This window comes from Festucalex cinctus, chromosome 17 (genome assembly GCF_051991245.1).
Source record: "Festucalex cinctus isolate MCC-2025b chromosome 17, RoL_Fcin_1.0, whole genome shotgun sequence".
NCBI classification, from domain to species: domain Eukaryota; kingdom Metazoa; phylum Chordata; class Actinopteri; order Syngnathiformes; family Syngnathidae; genus Festucalex; species Festucalex cinctus.
Window position 1 is genome coordinate 15,431,233 of NC_135427.1, and position 24,137 is coordinate 15,455,369.

A 24,137-nucleotide genomic window follows, 5' to 3' on the forward strand; every position below is an offset into this window, starting at 1 on the left:
TTTCAATTTTGGTAATTTGCTTCAATTGGTTAATTGCAATTAAGTTATAATTAATACAATGTATAAATTAGCATGAATTAGAACATTACTGCAATTAATTTCAACAAAATATAAATATATTATTAATAAAGAATTAAGTTACCTCAATAATTGGCTCATTATAATTATAATAAAATTAACATGATTATTTTATTGCTAAAATGTACTAATATAAATGGTAAAAACCTTTATTTAATTGGTTAATTGCAATTAAGTTCTAATTAATAAAATGCATAAATGAGCATGAATTAAAACATTAATGCAATTAATTTAGACAAAATATAAATATAATAAAGAATTAATTTACCTCAATATTTGGTTAATTATAACTATAATAAAATTAATATGTTTAATTTATTGTTAAAATGTATTAACATAATAAGCATTATTTGATTCCGAAAATTTTAACCTTAAAATAATTATTTTATTTTTTTATTGTAATAAATGTAATCAAAATAATACAATTACGAGGATCAGCAGTTCGGAAAACGTGTGTATGGATGATTTAATTAAAATGAGCATCACTTTATGTTCTCTTTTGAATCTAAAAATCTATCTAAAAAAAAAAGGCAAGTGTCCACTGGGGGCGCCGACGTACCAACGATGGCGTCGGCGATGAAGACGTGGAAGAGGCCGTTGCTGTAAAAGTTGAGCTCGAAGAGCGCCGGCACGGTGTGGCTGGGCGCGATGGTGAACTCGCCGTTGCGGTTGGCGCCGCCGGTGACGGCGATGCAGTTCTCCAGCAGGTGCAGCGCCCGCATCACCACGTCCTCAGAGTTGCCCGAGAAGCCCAGGTCGAAGTCGCGCGACAGCACCTCCTCCTTCATGTTGAAGAAGTCCTCCACCAGCTTGGACAGCGCAACACCCTGTGGGAACCAAGCTCACGTTTGGTCACTTACCGACGCTGGCCTGACGCATGGCTGGGAGGGAAGAAAAAAAAAAAAAAAAAAAAAAAAAGTCGACCAAAAATGTTGGCCTCAAAGCTCAGCCGGAAATATGTGTGCTGCCGTAATCTAATCTAATCTAATCGCTAGCGAACCAATGCTAATCACGATTGTGAACCGTTGAGCACAGGCTAATTTGTTGGTGTTTAAATGGTAATCTAATCACTAGCGTGCCAAGCTAATCGCGATTGCTGACCGTTTACGCAGGCTAATTTTGTTGGTATTTAAAATGGTCATCTAATCACTAGCGCGCTATTGCTAATCACAATTGCTAACCATTTTGTTTAGGCTAATTTTGTTGGTATTTAAATGATAATCTAATCACTAGCGTGCCAATGCTAATCGCGATTGGTAACCTTTTTGTTTAAGATAATTTTGTTTGTATTTAAATGCCAATATAATCATTAGCGCGCTAATGCTAATCGCAATTGCTAACTGTTTAGCGCAGGCTAATTTTGTTGGTATTTAAATGGTCATCTAATCACTACCGCGCTAATGCTAATCGTAACTGCTAACCGTTTAGCGCAGGCTAAGTTTGTTGGTATTTAAATGGTAATCTACCTAATCACTAGCGCGCTAATGGCAATCGCAATTGCTAACCATTTAGCACAGGCTAATTTTGCTAGTATTTAAATGGTACTCTAATGACTAACACCCTAATGCTAATCATAATTGCTAACCGTTTTGTTTAAGATAATTTTGTTGGTATTTAAATGCCAATCTAATCACTAGCACGCTAATGCTAATCGCAATTGCTAACTGTTGAGCGTAGGCCAATTTTTTTGGTTTTGAAATGGTAATCTAATCACTAGCGCGCTAATGCTAATCACAATTGCTAACCGTTTAACGTAGGCTAATTTGTTGGTATTTAAATGGTCATCTAATCACTAGCGTGCCAATGCTAATCGTGATTGCTAACCGTTTAGCGCAGGTTCATTTTGTTGGTATTTAAGATGGTCATCTAATCACTAGCGCGCTAATGCTAATCGCAATTGCTTACCATTTTGTTTAGGATAATTTTGTTGGTATTTAAATGGTAATCTAATCACAGTTTTACAGTTAACTCCAATTTAGGTGTCATTAAACAGCTCAAAGGACGCTTCGGGACAACAGAATAACCAGAATAACGTATGCTGCACACTTGCTAGTTGCTAATGCTACGCAAGCAAAATGGTGCATTCAGGGTACTCTCACAGCGTCGGAAAATTCAATATTCTTCTATGGTCACGCTTTAAGGGGAAAATAATCGGCCGTTTGGCCCAATTGGACGATGTTTGAAGGGCAATAATTGATCGATTATAATTGGAGGCCGATTAATGCGTATGTACAGAAGGGTGGAGGGGGGTGTGATTTGATGGTATGATCGATAGGATAATCAATTTTAATAGTGATAGATTTTAATAGATTTGATAGTGACAGTTTTACTGACACGTACGTCAGACTTCCCGCAGGGGGCACTGATGTAAAATGCTGATAAAGCGAAGACACCCGATCCAAACAAATTGACAGACATACCTGTCTGTGTCGGTAGAGCAGCAAGCAGGCCACGATGTGGGTGGACATGATGGCCGATGACTTGTTCGCCGCTGCGTGAGGAAGATTAAAAAAGGAATGTTGAACAACAGACACCGTGGCGATTATCGACTCAACTGCAGACGTGGGCGGCCTTAAGATGTACAAATGCTGCCATAGGGCTGGGAAATTATGGTTTTTATAAATCTCAATACAGCCGACACATTTGAATTCATTCAGTAGGATTTTAAGGTTATAACGTTGCAAGGAATTAAAAAAACAAAAACAAAAAAAATGCTGAAGCATTCCCACAATAATTCAGAAGACAAAATTCAATTTCACCATTAACGATTTTTTTTTTTTTTAAAGATTTGATTTTCCAAACGACGACTAATCAAATGAAGTCTTAATTATTATCGAAAACTAATCATTTTATCAAATTACTTGATCATTATTTGAATCATTTAAATCTTTTTTTTTTCCATTAAAAATTGTCCAAATGCTCACAATTGCGGCTCCTCAGCAGAAAATATTTATTTTATTGTTAAAATGTATTAACATAATATAGTAAAAACATTTGCAATCCGGCTGATTATCTCGATTTTGAACCATAAAAAAAAATAATAAAAAAAATTGCTTTTACTTTGGAAAACAAAGTTGAAGATTTGTAACTATTTTACGAACGTTACAGACGAAATCAGTAACTGAATCATAATTAATATTATGTTTATACACCGTTGATTTGAATTAATATGTTTTTTTAAATCCAATTCACTGATTAATTGGAAAAATAATCGACAATGAAATTATTGAAATAATTGTTGGTTACAGCACTATTTTCAAAACATGAAATTCATAACAACCCTAAAAAAAAGAAAAAAAAAACATGAACATGAACATATTTGGACATTCCAGGTTTCCGCCTGTATTTTACAAAATCGAAAAACTAAAAAAAGCACCTTATCTAACATTCAGTATGATTTTAAGGTTATAAAGTTGCAAGGAATAAAAAAAATAAATAAATGTGAAGATTTTAAGTAACCTGAATTAAAGTCTCAAAAATATTCACAAAGGACTTGAGAGAAAGAAAAGAGGGAGCAAGAAAAGTGAACGTGTGAGGGTCGTTCCAAATCATCGTAAGCATCGTTCCTTTGAGGGGATGAAAAGCAGCAGGAGGACACCGGCGCCGCATTCCCCCTCTCCCTCCTCCTGCGTCCTATTGGCTGAAAACAAACATGCCACACAGCTGGGGGCCCTGTGATTGGCTGCAGGCTATGAAAGAAAAAAAAAAAAAAAGTGTAGGACAATGCAGCTTGAGGGGGGGCGGGGTTTGGGGGAACCTGTTTCTGCTGCTGAAAGCCCGTTAAGGTTTTCCAATGACACACCTTGGGATGGAGTGAGATCCACTAACGTTAACCTTACTTACTGAAAAGAACGTGCTTGGCCAGGTTATTAATGAGCTGCCGTCGGCACAAATCCTCGGGAAGTTCTCTGTTCTGCTGACCTTCCTCCTGACGCTCCAACAGCTCGACGTCGTCGGGCCTGAAAGAAATAAAAAAAATAAAATAAAAATGGGGGCGAGAAAAAAAAAAAAAAAAAAAGAGAGAAAAAAAGTGTCACACAGAGAAGACCGATACGCGTTATATTATAGTTTTGGAATTTTTCATTTGAGTTCGTTTTGATTTCGTTTTTTAAAATGAGTTCGTTTTCATTAATTTTCAGGATGGTTCTGTAAGTTTTTATTAGTTTTAGTTATTTAATAAATGCTTTGTTTTAGTTTTGTTTAAAAAAAAATGTGTATTACTTGTGCGCAATATTTAAAACAAAACAAAACAAAACGTGAGCGACGTCATCAGCTTTTCTATTGGCTGCTGCGAGATGATGTCACTTCTGTGTCCTGATTCCGGTTCATATCAAAATAAATCTACTAAAAATCACATTTAAAATCATCCCCAAAGGCTCATGCATTAAATTAATTACCAAAGACTAAAACGAAGGACATTTTTGCTGTCTTTATAGTTAAATATAGTTTTGTCAACATAAAATGTAGTTTCAGCTTGTTTGTTTTTTAAAAAGCATTTTCATTTTTATTTTATTTCATTAACGAAATTTTTTTGGATTTTAGTTTACTAAAATAACCTTGAGACAGACCGATATGTTTTTTTTTTCAGGGCCGATACTAATTATTCTTATCAAGGAGACCAATAACCGATACTTGGAGCCGATATTCAATTTCAGTAAAAGGGGAAAAAAAATATTAGCGGGAAAAAAAATAATAATAAAAATATAAATTCCAGCTCTTAACTTTGTTGGAATGATATAAAGCATATGTTTATTGAACAACTTTTTAAATTTGCAAAATGACGATTTTTTTTTTTTTTTTTGGACAATCATATAGGGCTGCACGATATTGGAAAATCATGCGATATGCGATATAGACATCAATATGATTGCGATATTTAACGTACCTACAGAAATGACATTTTTAATATTATGTAATTAAATAATTAAATTTTTTCATGCAGCAAAATAAGCAAACTCGATATATTCTTAGTCAATTAATTGTAATTACCGCTCGATAGTGGATGCTGGTGCATATTTTAGTTAGAGACTGACTGGTCAAATTCAAATAAAAGCATAAAAATCCATATGAAACTTATTGCATGTCTTTGCGATATGCATATTGCATGGGCCAATATCGCGATATGGATCTTTTATATATATATATATATATATATATATATTTATATATATATATATATATATATATATAACTTTTGGAAGCTCCCAGGGTCATAACAATGTCTTAAAACTCAATGAAAAACTAAACAAGTAAATGTCATAGCTCCCAAAAGTTTTCTACAATAGATACATTTTTTTTCTAAAATTTCAAAATAACTACAATTTTCAGGTATATTAAAAAAAAAAAAAAAAAAAAAAAAGACAAGATGCAGAGAGTTACTCGGGTTCAGCAGCATCTCTTATCAAGCTACCGTAACTGAAAATCGAAAGAAATTGTTACCTGAGGTCAACACAGTTTTATAAGGATCGAATATGGATACCGATTATTCATCAAAATGCCAAATACCTGCGCCGATAATCGGTCCATCGGGAGATTTCATTTGCTGTGTATTATTTTATCGAGTACAAATAAACGGGCAGCTGCAGTGGGACCGTGACCTGAAATGACCCCCGAGCGAGGTTACGTCAACTCGAGTGCTGCACGCAAATGTCAAAATGGCGGACGCCGTACGCTGTGACAAAGTGGGAGGCGGTTTTCGGCAGGGGAAGAGCGGCGCACTTACTGCGCGTCGATGATGGTGGGCATCAAGGCGTGCTCGAGGGACAGCGGCGGGGCAATGTGGCGGCTTCTCTGGCTGTCCAGGTACTCCTGCCATCAACAGGTAAAAGACGGAACGTCAATGAATCGTCTCATCGCTGGTGGGCGGAGATTTGACAGCTCCGCCTTCAACGCGTCACAAAAGCAAACAACTGTGACTACGTCATCTTTAAAACTCTTTTTCAAAGGTCTTAGAGCCGTGAGAGGTGCAATAAATAAAACGATGCTGTTTTATGCGCAAGTGCTGTCTAAAAAAAAACACAAAAAAAAACACACAAACTTTCAATCTTGAGGTGTCATAATGCCACACGGCTCCCGCACACTTGTCAGTTTGAGCATTCAAGAGAGTTCATTTCACAAAATCGACATGAAAAAAATAAAAAATAAAAAAATAAAAATAAAAAAAAATAAATAAAAAAAAATAAATCCCACGCTCATTTGCTCCCAAAAACGTATACATAAGTTCTAGTTGAAGTGTTTTAAGTCTCCCAAAGACGTATTTATACGTTAAAAAAAAAAAAAATGTTTTATGCTAAAGTATACAGAAGGCTTTGATGCAGCCTCTCAACTGCAAAGAACAGTTGAAAAAAAAAGGTAGTTATTATACAAACAGCCAGCAGGTGGCAGAAGAGTAAAAGAGATCTACCAGGGCCATGTTAAAACAAGCTAATTGCTGCAAAGCGGAAACAGATAGAAAGATACTTTTTATTTTTTCCTGATGAAAGAAGCGACTTTAATCTTTCTTTTGCTGTGCTCAATGTTTTTATAAGAATAGAACAAAAAAAACTGTGGGCCTTGCAAAATCAGTCAAACCCAGTAAAACAGCCAGGGTCGAAGAGGGTTGCTTCTGTGAAAATGGCGGCGAGTGAATGAGTTAAATACAGTGTGACGATGTAATTGACGACTGATTTTTGGCGATCGCCGTCACAGATGCGTTATGATGACAAAAGTCCTTCAAAATAAGAGCCTCGTCCTCACCTTCAAGGAAAAGGGCTGGTTGAAGTCGACGCGCACGCAGCCGTAGTTCTTCCTCAGCATCCTGAGCACGCCGCACGCAATCCCCCACAAGCTCTCGTTCTTCTTGGGCTTGCCCTGCTCGCACGGGAAAGAGTTCAGTCATCGATGACGCCGACGCCAACGACGACGACCTCACCAGCTGCTCGCTGTTGTAGTTGCCCTCGATGATGCGGTCGTAGGAGATGCCCACGGGCACCACCAGCACGTCGGCGACGGAGCCCGCGCATAGCGCGTCCACCACGATGGACAGCATGCCGGCGCGCGCCGTGGACGGCTTGCCGCTGCGCGAGCGCGTGCCCTCCAGGTAGACCTCCAGGAACTGCCGCTGACGCAGAAGCTCTTCCGTGTACTGGAGAGATGACAACATGAACGATAGCAACAGGTCAAAGTGAGCAAGTGAAAGGCTCGATTAGCAAGAAAATATTCATCGCGATTATTTAGCTAATAATTGAAATCAGGATTAGGACTATCGTTTATTTTTTGGTACAAAATGACAAAATGTTCAAAAAAAAAAAGAATAAAAATCTTTGAAAAACTATACACAAGTTCCTTTTGGATTAAACTAAATTTATTAAATTATTCATCCATCCATTCGTTTTCCTAACCACTTACTCCTCACAAGGGTCACGGGGGTGCTGGAGCCTATCCCAGGTGGCTTCGGGCAGTAGGCGGGGTACACCTTGAACTGGTTGCCAGCCAATCAAAGTTCATTAAATTAGTTATTTTAAAATAAAAAAATAAAAAAGTTAGGGGTATCAAAATTAGTGCATTAATTTTGAGTTAATTTAAAAGTTCCTTTAGTGCCTCAAAATTTTTTGAACACGTGACGGAGCAGACACGTCCACATCCAAATTTTGCAGTAATGACTGTAATAATAATGCTTAAATTGGTGCAGACTGGGCGCAAGTTGTATTATACAATTTTAAAAATGTGCAGAAATTCACAAGCTACTTCATCTAAAAGATTAGATAGCTCTTAATATTAAATGAAAAAATGCACTGACCTGTCACAAATGTCTTACAAATGTAATTATGCCATCTAGTGGCAGAAAAAAATTCAAAACGCCCAATTAACCTGCCATGCATGTCTTTGGAATGTGGGAGGAGACCCACACAGGCACGGGGAGAACATGCAAACTCCACCCAGGAAGGTCGGAGCCTGGACTCGAACCCGAGTCCTCAGAACTGGGAGGCAGACGTGCTAACCACTCCATCACCGTGCCGCCCTTAAAACAAACCTTTTGCATTATTTCACACTGAAGGTGGCTGCTTAATATGAAAAAAAATTGGGTCGAAAAAAATCAAGATCGGCAGGTCAGACTTTTTAAAAGATCGGTGATCGGCCGGAAAATTGTGATCTACGTTTTAACTCAATTTTATGAATTATTATATAAATGATTGAAATATGCAGCCATATTTATATTAGTTTAACATTTTTTCACTTATGATAACAAGAGTATGAAAACATAGAATTTTTTTTATTGTACATTTAGAACAGATATAAAATTTGTGATTAATTGTGAGTTGACTACTGAAGTCATGCAATTAATTACAATTACAAAAATGTAATCTCCTGACACCTCTAGTGCAAATGTATACATTTAAACAACTCAAAAATGAGTATGAATCTTTTTTTTTTTTGTAATTGAATGTCAATGAATTGCACAGCCCTAGTGAAAAGATTTGTCCCGCGAGTCAGAATTCGGACACCAGCAGTGTTGCGTAACCATATCCTTTCACAGCTGTCTAAAGGACATTTCGGGGGGGTTGTGGGGGGTTTGTCCCAAAATAGACCCCCCAACTTGGATTCAGCTGCAAAGACGAGAGGGCCCTTAACATTTACTTTGTTACGTTGGGACCACTGCCAGGTAATGCACAGATTGTTCCGTTCGCTCACAATGCTGAGCCGGCGCTGACTATTTGGTCTATTTTTGTAGCATTCAATGAGATCCCAGGCACAGCTTTTGAAGGTCAAACTACACGAGTTGGTCATTATTATCATCCATACAACGGTGGTCAGCTGATAGCACTTATCTTATTGGCTCAATTACTTTGGCAGGTCGATGTACACTGCAGCGGGTCACGCACAAAACAAGCAAACGCATATTTTTCTGTCTTGTCACTGAATTCTGCAGGCATAAGAAAATTTACATTTCATGCTTTTAAATGCAACTTAAAAACTAATTTAATGCTCATGTCGCACGCACAAAAATATATACTATTTATATATTAGGGCTGTCAGCCAATTACAATTTGTAATCATAATTAAACATGTTTTTCATAATTAACTCGCAATTAATCGCACCTTATCGGTTCTACATGTACAATAAAATAAGTTCTTCACACTAATATAAAAGTGGACATCTATAAATGCAAATGTGGTTTCATATTTCAGTTAATTCAGTAATTTTATAGTAATTTATAAATTCATTACAAGTTGCAAGGCATAGAGGAGGCATAGATTTGTGTTGATGTAATTTTCTGCCACTAGGTGGCATTAGTGTTTCATGCTGGACGTTGGTGACAAGAACAGTACATTTTTCTTTTCAAATTGTGAGCAATTTTATTGGATGCATCAATTGTATTTACAATTCTTAATGCCTCTGGATATGCTTTTTAATGCCATTAAAGGCCTTAATTTTAGCAAAATCCATGTACGGTGTTGCCCTCGTTTATCGCAGATTCATCGTTCGCGGCCCCGCTGTTTTGCGGACTTTTCAGAGCGTTGTTTTTTTTTTTTTTTTGAACAACATGCTTTTTGGTTTTGTTTATTATTTTTTTGGTCTTTGCGTGGCCGTATCTCTTGAACCCTACATTTGACCAGGGACACACGGCCATCCGCGGATTCATCTCGATGAGACCTTTCCAATGGTGTCTGTCCTGTCGCTCCACGACATTGCATTCTGAAGATAAAATATAAATAATATAATAATATATACTGTATTACAAGTACATTGAAAAAAAATATAGACTTTTAATGGAAAGCAAATGACGAAATGAAAAAAAAAATGACGAATGAAAAAGCATTCATAATAAACTAAAAATTATGGCAAGACAAGAAAAACATAATTGAAAAAAAAAAATACTGTGCTGTATCCTGTACTAATAAAAAAAACAAAAACAAAAACCCCCCCCATACTTTTCATGGAAGAAAAAAAAATTATGATGAATGCATTTATAATAAAGTAAAAATCATACCAAAATGAAAAAACAAAAAAATATATATAATTAACGGGATTTATTTTTATTTTTTTAAATATACGCCGATTTCCATTATCGCGAGTAGTTTTTGTTACACAACACCCGCGATAAATGAGGGAACACTGTAATGACTTTTAATGCTTTTTAATGACCTGTGGAAAACCTGAGATTAGGAGATGTCTAAATTACAAATACTTCCATGATTAAAAAGGGGTATAAAGGCAACAACGAAAAATAAATGCACTCTATTAGAATGAAGTCGGAATCTTCCGGGGACAAAAATCTCTTTTAATGTACGTTTTTCAGATACAAAGTCGCAATTTCAATACACATTCTAAAGATGGAATTGCTAAAAAGTTGCTTACTATGATAAAGTTGTTTTTTTGGTGTGTATTTTTTAGAAAGATGTATTTTTGAAGCAAAAAAATGTTCGAGAAATAAAGATTTTTTTTTTATTTTATTATTTTTTTTTAAAGAGCATGAGATGTTGTTTCTCTAAATTTTAACCTTAATTTCAAAATAGGATTTTTACTTCACCTACAGAAAATCCCAAATCTGCTTTCGTTTCTTCAAATCTAACTGTTGAGGTATCAAAATTTGGCTTCAATGAAGTGGAATAATAGCATGCATTTTGAACAAAATCAGGGAGAAAGGCTGTCAAATGTACAAAAAAATGCAACAACGCCAAGCCTCACAGCGTATAAGAGCGATCGGTACAAAATGTCTTTCTTGCCGTCCCCAGACTCCTCCATTTTGCGGCGGATGAAGAATCCTCCCAGTTTACGGATGAGGGTGCTGAAAGGACGAAAAATGTTGTTTGGAAAAGCATCGGCGTTTTCCCCCTCGGGCAGTCGCGATGACAGGACGCAACGGCACGCTCACCTGAGAATGGGGATGCTGAGGTTGTTGCCGGCTGCGATGTGCGGCGCTTTGATGTTGTGACAGAAGAGGATGAGCGTGATGAGGAGATAGTCGATGTGGGACTTGTGGACGGGCAGGAAGACCATGGGAGCGTTGTGCTGCACGACGACAACAATTTGAACTGGATTTTGCTTATGAAAATGCAACACAGAGTTACAGATTGAAGTTTTCGGGGCTCTCCTGACCTCAGCCGCTGCTTTTTTCACCATCTCCAGCTGGCCCTTGTGGATCTGAATGCTCCAGAAGAAACCGTTAAAGAGCCTCAGGAGAACCCAGCCCGTTAGTCTGGATCAGAGAGGACAATTTTAGGCACAAGTTCGGCAAATTTGTGAAATGTGCAAAAGCCATAATAATAAAAAGTTAAACGTCTGTCTGGCATCTTCAAAAAAATGAGGACAAAGAATGGTCAAACTTGCTGGGGTTAATTTTGTCTGCCGTTTTTAAATTTATTCTCAGTTTTAGTCCAATTTCAGTCACGCTTGTTAGTTTTTAATCACAGTTAGTCAACCTCATCCCATTTTTAGTCCCCTACAAGTCTAGCATTATCATCTTTATTTTAGTCCAAGAAAACGTCATTTTATTCGTCTTAAATCAACAAAAAATGTCTTTCCTTCACAAATTGCACACAAATGCAAAAGCTTCCATCCGTTTCCGACGATGCGGTCGGGTCGCGGCATCGCTTAATGAGAAGGCGTTTTTTTCCCCCCGCATACCTGATGAAGGCGGGCGAAACGCTGGCCACCATCTGCTGGAGGAAGCGTCGGGCTTTCTGCTTGACTTTCCTGACGGACTTGCTGCGCTCGTCGATGGCGCTGTCGTCGTCCGAATCGGAGGCCACGCGCAAGATGGCACTCTCCACACTGCAACAAGAAGCGCGTACTGTCTAAATTGCCAACGGCCTCGTTCGTTTACGCGAAAAAGCGGTCTCGCTAAACGGCGGAGGTGGCCTACCCGTTGCTGTTGAGCACGTTTTCCACCACATTCCGAGGGAACATGTCTTTGTGAACGTCCCGCTCTATGACGAAGAGCACGTAGCTCAGCTGCCGTGCCAACCAGCCGCGCTGCCTGCACATAGGAACAACGAAGCACCGTTAACACCGCTTTAAGCTTTCGTGAAGGAAGGAGCAGACAAGTTGACTTTATATTATTTTCTGTGGACAGATTTGTTATGAAATGAGAAAAACACACAACCAGTTTCTACTGCGTAGGATATGTTTGGAGTTTAATAATGAAGGTTAGACTCATGCGATACATGCAACGTTTCAATTATTCAGCTGCCTCCTCCAATGTTGCACTCAATTCAATACACGTGTTTCCAATACTACTGCTCCACAGAAGCTGCTTTAAATGTATTGTGGAGCACAAGCGTCAAAAATCAGATCATGGTTCGGGGCGGGTGGGCCTCTGGTGTGCCCCGTGGTTCCCTCTCCCCCTTCCTCCCCCCTGTCGCCTCTCCCTCCTCGCAAAAACAAAACAAAAAAATCAGCTCAAGATGCCTTCCAAACGTCCCCTTTTCAGCACCCAAAATAAAATCCCGAGATATTTGATTGTATTGCACACGTTGAAACATGCAAACAGTTACAGATGCAGATGAGATTGCAGACAGGGTGGACACCGACAGAGTGGAGATGATTGGCTAATTTTATGAGCACAGGGTGGACCTTCACTTTTGTAACGTGATTCTGTTAGCAAGCTGAGTATGTACAGTTTAACAAATATATTTTCAATTTCTGAAATGTTTGCACATCAATTGATATTTCACTGACAGAATGGACACGTTACGTTTGACGGCGCACATAATGAAAATTACAAAACATAATTACCGTCAATATTTACTCTGTAACGAGCCTCGAGTTACAGCCTCGAATTAAGTGAGGTCACCGAACAACAGCAGAGGGTTTTCGTTAAAGGGGCAACGACGCCATAATGACAGAAAAATATTCAATACGATCCTGACAATTACTTGCTGTGTACAATAAAACCATGTAAAAATCAATTTCGTTTTTAAAAATGATTTATACTAGGGGTGTCGAAATTAGTGTGTTATTTTTTAGCTAATTTAAAGTTCCTTTAAAACCACCTTTTTTTTTTCTTTTTTTTTTACACGTGCGATTAATGACTGCCCCTTACTTGGAAATTTACTGAGCTGTCACCATCTTACAACTGCAATTATGCTATCTAGTGGCTGAAAAATGACCTCAACACAAATCAATATCACACTCTTATTTTTACAATACAGTACATCCTTTTAATTTTAACTCAATATTATGAATTATTATGAAATTACTGTATCAATGACTAAAAGATGCAGCCATATTTCTATTAATATAACATTTTTTTTTCATGATGAGCGAATGATTGTTTGGAATGATGTGGGTACCTGGTGTGGGTCTCGTTTATGTAGATGACGTTCCGCAGGCCCAGCGACGGAATACTGGGGTTGAACAGCTTCTCCTATGGCGAGAATGCAAACGAAAGAATGAATGAAAACGTGTCCGTGCGCGAGCCCTTCTGTGACATCACAGCGGGGCTCATGACCACAAAAATGATGTTTTGCAGTTTGACACTAGTGCAAACATTCATAATGAACATGGTCTCAAATGTCTGCTCCTCCTGTACGTCAATTAATTACGCTAATGGTTAAGAGTGGAGTAGCGGCACTGTGTAAGGTTACCCAGCTCTGCGGCGTGCAAGAGTGGCAGCAGCGGCCGACGAAGGGCCTCTTCCTGTTCAGAAGCCCCTCCTTCCAGGTGGTGGCCACGCAGCGCAGGACCGATGGGCTCGTACTGCGGTCCTTCAAACCACATAAAACACACAATGGTGAAAATAAACCGGAGCTTTCTACAGAAATGTATTTATGTATTATTTCTTAAGAGCAACTGTTGTAGGCTAACAATAGTAATGCTAACATACGGCATATGGTAATCTCAACAGTTTGAAAGGCAAAGGAGGAGGTAACAATATTATAATTCTTGCATTCATTTGTGGATTTTATTTTGGAAAATGTGAAATACTGGCGGGAAATGGTACCTTGAAAAATACAAAAACTCTTTTCCTATATTTAACAAAACAAAACAAGGAAAAAGTGCATTAATTTGTACAAGAGGAAAATGTGGAATTGAAGAAAAATATGGTACATTGGGAGACGAACAAATAAATACGATAGGGTGTCAGACGATAAATTGTTTTTAATCATGATCACATGACTTCAAGAGTTAACTCACGATTAATCACAAATTTTATATCTGTTCTAAATGTACAATAAAGTATTTTTTTCGATGCTTTCATACTCAACGTAAAAGTGGAAAAATGATAAACTAAGAAATATGGCTCCATCTTTTTGTCATTGATAAAGTAATTTCATAATAATAAATTCAAAATAATTAAAATATGTACTGTACTGTAAAAAAATGAGTGTGATATTGATTTGTTTTGAGGTCATTTTGCTGCCATTAGATGGCAAAATTGAGTTAAAATTAAAAATATGTACTGTAAAAAATGAGTGTTTGTGTTGGTCTTTTATTTCTGCCACTAGATGGCATAACTGTATTTGTAAGACGGTGACGGCTCAGTGCATTTCTCGTCCTATTGAGCGCTATCTTTAACATGAAGTAACTTGTGAAATTCTGTAAATTTTTAAAATACAAATATCTCCACAAATATATGCATTATTATTATATTTATTAGTGCTAAATTCTGATGTGGACGTGTCTTCTGTGTTGGAATGGGGATTCCCCCAGTACAGGTTTTTCCAAGTCAGGGGTAATCATTAATCGTGAGTTTAAAAAAATAAAAATAATTAAAAAAAAAAAAAAAAAAAAAATAAAAAAAAAAAAAAAAAAAAAAAAAAAAAAGGTTGGGGCGTTAATTTGACTCAAAAATTACTGCACTAATTTTGACACCCCTAAAATCCATCAATGTTGCTCGGATGCCCCAAATGAGCTAAATGAAGTTGTAACGACTTTTAAATGAAAGGGTTTTGGGCGCGCGAGTCTTACAGAGTCGTCATTAGGCCGCTTCCACTGGTTGCACCACTGCTCGCCGTTGTTGACCTGCAGCAGCAAGCCGTCCGACAATTCCATGGCCTCTGAGGGACTTTTCTTCAGCCTCTCGTCCGGACCAAACACCTTCTAACTGGACACCTGCAACAACGACGATGGCAATTGCTTTTAGTTGACGTACGCAAAAAAATTAAATAAATAAATAAATAAATGCATACAAATATTTATTTGTGTGGTTGGCCTTTAATTCCCCGTATCGTTTGCTCCCAACGTACACTCGTTAGGGAATAGGCTAGCGAGTCACTTGCATGAATGATGCTGCCCACCGTCTAGTGTTCGTGTTGTGTTTCAGCGCCAGTACTCAGCGCGCACACTGATGAGGAGGCTGAGTGGGCTTTTTTTTTTTTTTTTTTTTGTACGGGGTCATTGGCCGAGAGTACTCTCTATGATGGGGTGACTTTGTTGCGAGCCAAACAAAAGCAACTGAGGAATGAGAAGCCGGCGGGATCACTGGTCAACACCACAGTGCAAGTTTGTTGCCACGATGCTGTAGAAGATGAGAAAAAAAAAATATTGCATTCTTTTTTTTGTTTCGTCTTAAATAATTTTAATCTGTGCTCCACTTTCAAGATTTTTGGTATTCAGTACTATGAAGCCCTCTGAGGCGTTTGCATTTAAGAGCTATAAAAAAATAGGTAATGTTGAAACTGAAACTTGAAAGCCATTGAATGGATGCAAATGGCATTCATTTGTTCCAGGGTTTTTATTAGGAAAAACAGCATTAAAAATAACAGAATTTTGCCAGACTTTTTCAATTAAATCGTTAGCATCAGTAATAGTAGGCATTCTTTGTAGAGGATAAAGAATACAAGGTTGTGAGTATTGCTGCATTCTCTATCTTGATGTGTTTGCACCACTGCTTGTGTTGAAATAATACTGTTGCTTGAAGGGCTCGCTTCAGAATGTACCTAAAGTGAGACTGTGTGGATGTTCCAAATATATTTGACAGTAAATTTGAGTGGCATTAAACGACTTGAAGCGTCTTTATTTGGCAAAGCATCTTGTGGGCTTTTGCTCATCTTCCATTTGAAATCCAAAGCTCGCCATAGGCCCGGCATAAGGTGAGGCGGGATGATGGCTAGGCCAACACGAGAAAGATCCAACCTCTGAAACGTGCCGATTTTTTATAATGGCATGACAAACTAAAAAGCTTGTCAAATTTGTCTAGAATTCATGATCTTCTGGATATTTTTTTATCAAAGCATACCACAAACATGTTATGGAGACACATTAACAAATCTTGATGAATCACATTCTTGTTTTGACTCATACAAGGATGCAAACAAAGGACTGGTAAAGATCCCCCTGACGTTTTCATAAATAAGCAGGTCAAACTGTCTAGTGACAGATGGACATGCAAATAACTAGCCGCGCAGACAACAATGGCGTGCTGGACGTCTGGCCTCAAGCTCTGCATCACCCACGAAAAGCGGAACTGGGATTAGCCACATGCTAACCGGGATCACCTTTAAACTGGCTGAGTTGGGAAACAAACTGAACAAGCAGCGCGAGGACATTTGAGCCAATTACGCTTCAATGTCAACATCTAGCCAACGCGACTTACGGCGACGTAATTACTGAAAGTCGCTCAATTGCGGCCGCTAACGCCATTAACTGATGCAAGAAGCAACAACCGGCAGCTTGTTTCCATGACAATGACAGCACGAGACGACCGATGGTTTTGCTAGGAAGTAGGCGATTGGGGGGGGTGCCTCACTTACCTTCAATGCCGCATTACGTCGACTTATGTCTCGAACAAAAAAAAAATATATATAGATATAAAAAAAAACACAAACAACTCGTCGACGGAAGCGCCTATTCCGCAGAGGTTGGCCGCCGTCGGTGGGTGATGTTGTGGTACCGGTGACCACGCTCAACCGTTGGGACGTCAGCCGCCCCAGCACACACAATGCGGCGATAGAAGGCGTTCATCCATTGGAGCAAAAACGCTTCAGGGCTGCTCATTAATATTGATAACATTAACTTAGCTCTGATTGGCTGACATTAAGTTCAAAACCCAATTGCAGGGAAGCACTTTATGAATATTCATGACGTAGAATCCAAACTGCGTTCATTCATGCTGCGTCTCCCATCTTCTTCGCACATTTACTAACTCACAATTCGCTGTAAAAACACACTACTGCCACTCTCAGGTTAAATCAGCAACTACACGTTTTACAATTTGTCATCTTACGTCCTCTAGGGGTGATAACAGGAATTGCAGTCACATGGAGCGTACCACTCTACCATCTATATACAGGGGGTGTTGAATAAAATATTATGCCTTCTTTAATCCGGTAAAATTGTGAGCAGGTTTTACACTGTATATATGTTAATAATGAAAATTAAATTGTGACCGTTTGCCGGGTTCATTTAACCGTTTATAGCCACGGATGTGCTTTTTTTTTTTCCTTTCTTAACCCTCGACGAGAGTTGAAATGGTTGCGACCGCACCGACCAGTTTCCCATGTCTTCATCAAGCTAACCGTAAGCATGAGGTAAGTTTGCCGTTCCGCGTCCAAATGTGGCTCATTTTCGTCAACTAGTGGTTCTTATCACCCGCGAGTGACCCATTTCAAACACGAATAAAAAACAATTTTCTACGATTAATGTGAATTACAGCGACGTGTAACGAAAAATGCTAATTTTGCCAGTTACTAGCTAGTTGGCTAACTTCACAGACGTGCCTGACGTCACAACATGAAGCTGAACAAGTTGAAGACGTTGCTGACATTAGACGTCTGCCGTTTTCAGGCAGGTTTTCGACTTTGATTTGATTTGCTGTCTTAAACCTTCGGGAACAAAAGGTATTTCAACTAGAAAGTCCGATCAAGTTCTAAGTTACTTGACAAGTAATGCAATGAACTTGCTATGACAGTTCAACAACTATCATTAAAACTTTTAATTTCTTTTCATCGTATATAAGAGACATCATCAAAGACACTGCTGGAATTGGCTAACAAAACAAGCTCGATGCTACTGGGTGTCATCAAGATACATTTGCGATGGGAAAATGTCCATTTGAATTTTGGAAATTATCCGACTTGTGTGTTAACGTGTCTGTCGCCTTTATTGCATGGAATTACACACCTAAGCAAACTTGTTTCCCCAGTATGCTCCGGCTTCAAAAGCGCTTGGCGTCCAGCGTCATGCGCTGTGGCAAGAAGAAGGTTTGGTTGGACCCCAACGAAACCAACGAGATCGCCAACGCCAACTCGCGTGAGTGACTTTTTGTTTTACCGGCTGCGGGCTCGAACAATAACCTTTTTTGTGTGAGCGAGCTCAAATCGTTCCGATAACGACCCTTCCTCGACAGGCCAGCAGATCCGCAAGTTGGTGAAGGATGGCCTGATCATCAAGAAGCCCGTGACGGTGCACTCTCGCGCCCGCTGCCGCAAGAACACGCTGGCGCGCCGCAAAGGACGCCACATGGGCTACGGTGGGGCCACTTTTGCCTCAATTTTCATCCTACTTTGGAAGTCAGATTATGTTTGAATGGATGGATTTCAAAACAAGGAATCATTCAAACTTTGGTTGGAACAATAAGGGGAAAAGGGGAAAATAGTTTTGGGGGTGAAACAAAGGAGATGCTATTGCTTAGCTTGAGTTCCAGAATCAAACAGTCTCTCTCCATTTTTTTTCTACTCGCAAGTGACATTTTAACAAACAAAACTGTAAACTTGCTTTGTTGTGATTGCAGGTAAGCGGAAGGGTACCGCCAACGCCCGTATGCCCGAGAAGCTATTGTGGATGCGCCGCATGCGCATCCTGCGTCGTCTCCTCCGACGCTACAGGGAGTCCAAAAAGATTGACAGGCACATGTAAGTTAGAAGCGACTCCCCCCCCTTCTTTTTTGGTCTATTTCAAATTCATTGAGATTTACTGAAAGTTGTCTCTCCCTGTCCAGGTACCACAGTCTGTACCTGAAGGCCAAGGGTAACGTGTTCAAAAACAAGCGCATCCTGATGGAGCACATCCACAAGCTGAAGGCAGACAAGGCTCGCAAGAAGCTCCTAGCGTAAGTTATTTTCATTTTTTTTAAGAAATAGTTTTGTGCCATTCAGCTCCCTCCACTCACATCTTTACTTGATTACTGCCTGTCAGTTTTGTCCACTGGATGGCGCTACCTCACAACTGAAATGCTAAATAAAATCCAACTTGATAACGTAATACAATAAATGCAACATTTTTTATACTAAATAACTGTCATTAAATACAAATTTGTTAGTTACCCCCACTTAAACCATTAAAAGCAACACAAATATGCCGGTAGAAAGATTAGAAATGTCAATCAGGATCATAATTGACACTGGTGTCCTCTGCTGCAGCGACCAGGCCGAAGCTCGCCGCACAAAGACGAAGGAGGCTCGCAAGCGCAGGGAGGAGCGCCTCCAGGCCAAGAGGGAGGAGTTCATAAAGAGCTTGGCCAAGGAGGATGAAGCCGCTAAGTAGCGACCACATCCCACACTCGATTATTTTGTTATTAATAAATTGGATTCATGATATCGCATGCTCAGTGTGCTCAGTGGTCAGTTTTTGTTTTTTTTGTTTTTTTTTAGGGGGGGTGGAATCACATATTACTATGCTAGAAAACGGCGTTTATTATTTTTCTTTATTTACCGGAATTTTTCAGACAAAATGCGGCCCTAACTGTTTAACATACCGGCACAAATGAGGTATCAAAAGATGCGGCTCGATTTGACTCGGTGGGGAATTCTTTTTTTTTTTTTTTCACAATTCCGAGTTACAATGACGATGCAATTCCCCAAAAAACTCAGCCAAAAAGAACTATAATTTTTCATGCAGCAAAATAAGCAAACAATGCATTCCTAGTTAATTGTAATTACCTCTCTAATGTTCAACAATTGGATGGTGGTGCACATTTTAGTTAGCGACTGACTGGTCAAATTCAAATAAAAGCATAGAATTCCATATGAAACTTATTGCATGTCTTTGCGATATGCATATTGCATGGGCCAATATGACAATAGATATTTTTTCGATATATTGTGCAGCCCTAGTTCAAGTCACATGTCATTCTAGTTATGTATATAGGTGAAGCTTGACTTTTACAAACAAGAGACACTTGACAAATCCGTACGCCAACAATATTAACGGCCAGATTCCGGTTGACAAATTGAAACAACCGTGGCGGTGAACAAGTTCAAACATGTCTGTATACAGTTGAATCAGTGATCCGCGTTTCATTAGTGTCCATAGTAATAATAATAAAAAAATGTTTCATCGCAGTCTATGTTTATGGAGCCGCCATATAAAATCAATCCTGCCGCGTGTAAAAATAAAAAGCCATCTCAGGTAAAGCGAATGAGACGCTTCCGGATGTCGGAGGCCATTTTGCGGCTCGCCTCATCTCATTTCTTCATTACGGGGAGGCGCTGCAGTTTCCTGGAGCATGAGCCTTTTAATGGGATTAGACGAGGGGAAGGAATATGAGCCGCTCTTCATTATTACGCTCAGCCTTCAACGCGCACAGTCACATTTTCCACATGCAACAATAACAGTACGTCGCTAACACAATTATTACACATCACTTTGACCCGATTTGCTGTTGGTTGCTATTTTTTGCATCCACTCGAGTACAGTGGAACGTGAAGTTTCTAAACTTTTCTATTAGGTTTCCGTATGCCGTTTTTCTGTTTATCTGCTCTGTTTTCATTTAAAAAAAAAACAACAAAAAAACGTGCGGCTAGGCCATTCATTTCCCACAATAGAGGGTGTTAATCCAAAGTATTTCATACATTTTGTTAAAAAACAAAACAAAAGGTGGGAGAGGTTAAGAGATGTCACGGCACTGTGTATACCACTCTGCAAGCTTTTAGAATCATCCACCCATTTTCTTGACCGCTTATTCCTCATAAGGGTCGCGGGGGGTGCTGGATCCTATCTCAACTGGCTTTGGCCAGTAGGCAGGGTACACCCTGAACCGGTTGCCAGCCAATCGCAGGACATACAGAGACGAACAACCATCTATACGCACAAGCACGCCTAGAGACAATTTGGAGCGCCCAATTAACCTGCCATGCAATGTCTTTGGAATGTGGGAGGAGACCAGAGTGCCCGGAGAAGACCCACACAGGCACGGGGAGAACATGCAAACTCCACCCAGGAAGGTTGGAGCCTGGGCTCGAACCCGAGTCCTCAGAACTGGGAGGAGGACGTGCTAACCAGTCATCCACCGTGCCGCCCTTTTAGAATCAATTTTAGGGAAAAAAAAAAATGAAAAAAATTGCCAGCATGTTCCGCAACATCGGCATAACAGATCCCATTAAGTCACATTCATAATAAAAGCTTTAGTGTAAAAATACATTTTGACTGCACTGTTGGGTCACGTGATGGCGTATTTAACAATCATTTAAACATGCACAAAATAGTTTGGTTGTTGGAAAAAAAAAAAAAAGTGTTAAACCAGTTATTATAATGTGATGATTTTATTTTGAAGGTGTGATTTTTGACAGGATGTCGCCCTAACATCTCCGAATGTTGCAGAGCATTCTAGGAGGCTTGTGTTTTTTAAATAAATCCATCAAAGCCTAAATTTCATGTGCAGCCATTTAATAAACAAGGCAAGAAAGATGATAGAATTCAAGTAAAAATTCACAGCCAAGTACAAAAATGGCTCCTCTCTAGAATTAGGTTATCTGGGGTCAATTTATTCGATTTACATGATTTCCAATGAGAAATATTGCTTTCAATTTGGTTTTAGTCGGACTTTCTGGAACGGATTCATCACTACATTCTGAATTAATTCAATAATAAAGGCCGAAGAACACTCACTTTCAAGCCTTGTCAAAACTATTCTTTTCTCTTTTTTTGCCAGGAATAATTAAAAAGGTATCAGATGAATTCATTTTCTACGAGTTAAAATACTTTTCCAATCTAAACAAAATTGAGGTGCGCCAATACTGTTTTTTTTTCTTCAACATCTGGCCAATAAATAATATCTACATAAACAGATATAGTTGGAGGCGGAGCTTTCAGGCCCATAACAATGCAGGGAATCAGAAAAACAGCTGGAGGCAGCAAACAAAAACGCTTCGTTAAATAATAAACGAGTCAGCAAACGCTGAAGGCATTAAAATGCTAAACAAGGCGAAGCCGCCGCGTGATTCATTTTCTCAACTTTTGCAAGTAAAGCCGGAGACGTTTAATTAACAGCGGGGGTGACAAACGTGATATGAATTCCCATTTTCTTTTCTTGTCCACTGTATGCATGCATTGCCCAAGTGTCTGACAAGAACACAAATTTCCATTTGCAAGTGCACACGGCCGGTAATTGAGTTGCTGCCGAGAGGGGAAGAAGAAATGAAAAGATGTGACGAAAAGGCGGAGGCCAAATGCGCTTAGAGTGGAGTCACGTGAATTACGTGCTTCATGGCCAATCTTCAAAGGCTCCGCCCACAACCTAAAGAGTGGGCTTAATAAACACCTTCGCCATCTGGTATCCCTGATTTGGATTGGGGTCTGTTTGGTTTGAGGTGTCGGTTCAAGTACGAGCTATGGAAGTTGTCCCGCATCTAAAAATTATTTTTTTTTTTAAACCAAAAAATATGGTCTTGCTTAGGGGTGTCAGGCGATTACATTTTTTTTTTTTTTTAATCGCAATTAATTGCACGACTTCAACAGTTAACTGACGATTAATTGAAAATTTTATATCTGTTCTGAATGTATAATAAAATGTACAATAAAATCTTTTTCCTAGGTTTTCATAATCAACATAAAAGTGAAAAAAAGGCTGCATCTTTTTGTCATTGATACAGTAATTTAATAATTCATCAAATTAGGCGATTACATTTTTTAATCTCAATTAATTGCGACTTCAACAGTTAACACAATCAATCGCAAATTTTATGTGTTCTAAATGTACAATAAAATATTTTTTTCTAAGTTTTCATACTCAACATGAAAGTGAAAAAAATGGCTGCATCTTTTAGTAATGATACAGTAATTTCATAATTCATAAAATTAGGCAATTACATTTTTTAATTGCAATTAATTGCACGGCTTCAACAGTTAACTGGTGATTAATCGCAAATTTTATATCTGTTCTAAATGTACAATAAAACATTTTTTTCCAAGTTTTCATACTCATAAAAATGGCTGCATCTTTTAGTCATTGATACAATAATTTAATCATAATCCATAAAATTAGGCGATTACATTTTTAATCGCAATTAATTGCACGACTTCAACAGTTAAATTATGATTAATCGCACATTTATATCTGTTCTAAATGTACAATAAAAAAATTTTTCCCCAAGTTTTCGTACTCATAAAAATGGCTGCATCTTTTAGTCATTGATACAGTAATTTCATAATTCATAAAATTAGGCGATTATATTTTTTAATTGCAATTAATTGTATGACTTCAACATTTAACTCATGATTAATTGCAAATTTTGTTCTAAATGTTCAATAAAATATTTTTTCTAAGTTTTCATACTCAACATAAAAGTGAAAAAATGGCTGCACCTTTTAGTCATTGATACAGTAATTTCACAATAATTGTCAATTAATTAAAATTGATTTAAAATTAGAGCTGTCAAATGATTACACATTTTAATCAGATTAAACATTTTAGAATTCTGATTAATCATGATTAATCGCTTAATTAAAAAGGCTTTTTATCCAAAATTTTTGCCTGCCAAATTTGAAGAGCAACTGTTTTTTTTTTTCAACATCCATTCAAAGTCATGAGGACGTATTAAAAAAAAAAATTATCCACTGCACACGCTCATCCTCCTCTTTTTCCTAATCAGTCAATTACTTGCATAATTTAAAATGGGGGAAAAATAGCCCCAATAGTTTGATATGAACAAAAATTCTGAATGTCATACGCAAACATTTATTTAAATGCTTTACGTTAATGCATGTAGTTATGTTTACTGGTCAAACACAACCTGCTCTACCTTTAACGTAACCATCTGCTGTAAATCAGGTATATTATTACTGCCATACCTGATTTATTGTGTCGAAATATGGGGAAATACACACAAACACAACGCACAATATGTCTTTAAATTACAAAAAAAAGAGAGCCATACGAATAATAATCACTCACATTAAATTACATACTTTCAAATTG

At 38.3% G+C, this 24,137-nt stretch overlaps 2 protein-coding genes across 6 annotated transcripts in view; one reads left to right on the forward strand and one right to left on the reverse strand.

Moving 5' to 3' along the window:
• The window catches only part of gpam (glycerol-3-phosphate acyltransferase, mitochondrial), a 36,987-nt gene that overhangs the window by 5,173 nt on the left and 7,677 nt on the right, over window positions 1-24,137 (reverse strand). For 3 of the 4 annotated variants that reach the window (XR_013279487.1, XR_013279486.1, XM_077502862.1), the window contains exons 1-15: window positions 16,756-17,173; window positions 14,972-15,115; window positions 13,648-13,767; window positions 13,354-13,427; window positions 11,925-12,038; window positions 11,687-11,833; window positions 11,159-11,258; window positions 10,935-11,071; window positions 10,748-10,847; window positions 6,989-7,201; window positions 6,814-6,927; window positions 5,801-5,886; window positions 3,922-4,037; window positions 2,499-2,569; window positions 638-905 (exon numbers count right to left, since the gene is read on the reverse strand). Coding sequence is in view for 2 of the 4 variants with exons in the window: in XM_077502862.1 (XP_077358988.1) it covers window positions 638-905; window positions 2,499-2,569; window positions 3,922-4,037; window positions 5,801-5,886; window positions 6,814-6,927; window positions 6,989-7,201; window positions 10,748-10,847; window positions 10,935-11,071; window positions 11,159-11,258; window positions 11,687-11,833; window positions 11,925-12,038; window positions 13,354-13,427; window positions 13,648-13,767; window positions 14,972-15,055 (1,744 nt within the window). In the remaining 2 variants the exon portion in view is untranslated. Of the gene's footprint in view, window positions 1-637; window positions 906-2,498; window positions 2,570-3,921; window positions 4,038-5,800; window positions 5,887-6,813; window positions 6,928-6,988; window positions 7,202-10,747; window positions 10,848-10,934; window positions 11,072-11,158; window positions 11,259-11,686; window positions 11,834-11,924; window positions 12,039-13,353; window positions 13,428-13,647; window positions 13,768-14,971; window positions 15,116-16,755; window positions 17,174-24,137 lie in introns of those variants that run through there. The other variant, XM_077502863.1, reaches the window with a different exon arrangement.
• On the forward strand, window positions 17,466-19,544 carry LOC144005026 (large ribosomal subunit protein eL19-like). Of its 2 annotated transcripts, none has more exons than XM_077502868.1 (6): window positions 17,466-17,532; window positions 18,147-18,253; window positions 18,351-18,473; window positions 18,735-18,855; window positions 18,942-19,052; window positions 19,363-19,544. In XM_077502868.1, exons 1-6 carry the CDS (start codon window positions 17,528-17,530, stop codon window positions 19,484-19,486), a joined length of 591 nt encoding a protein of 196 aa, XP_077358994.1. In that variant the 5' UTR covers window positions 17,466-17,527; the 3' UTR covers window positions 19,487-19,544. The 2 variants fall into 2 exon arrangements, with proteins under 2 accessions (XP_077358994.1, XP_077358995.1); XM_077502869.1 differs by lacking the exon at window positions 17,466-17,532 and adding an exon at window positions 17,555-17,841.

What these genes read in the sequence shown, in the direction of transcription:
- LOC144005026 (XM_077502868.1), top strand. An exon ending in AGGACGCCACATGGGCTACG is followed by an intron (nt 18,474 to 18,734) that starts GTGGGGCCACTT and finishes TTGTGATTGCAG; the next exon opens with GTAAGCGGAAGGGTACCGCC. An exon ending in AAAAAGATTGACAGGCACAT is followed by an intron (nt 18,856 to 18,941) that starts GTAAGTTAGAAG and finishes CTCCCTGTCCAG; the next exon opens with GTACCACAGTCTGTACCTGA.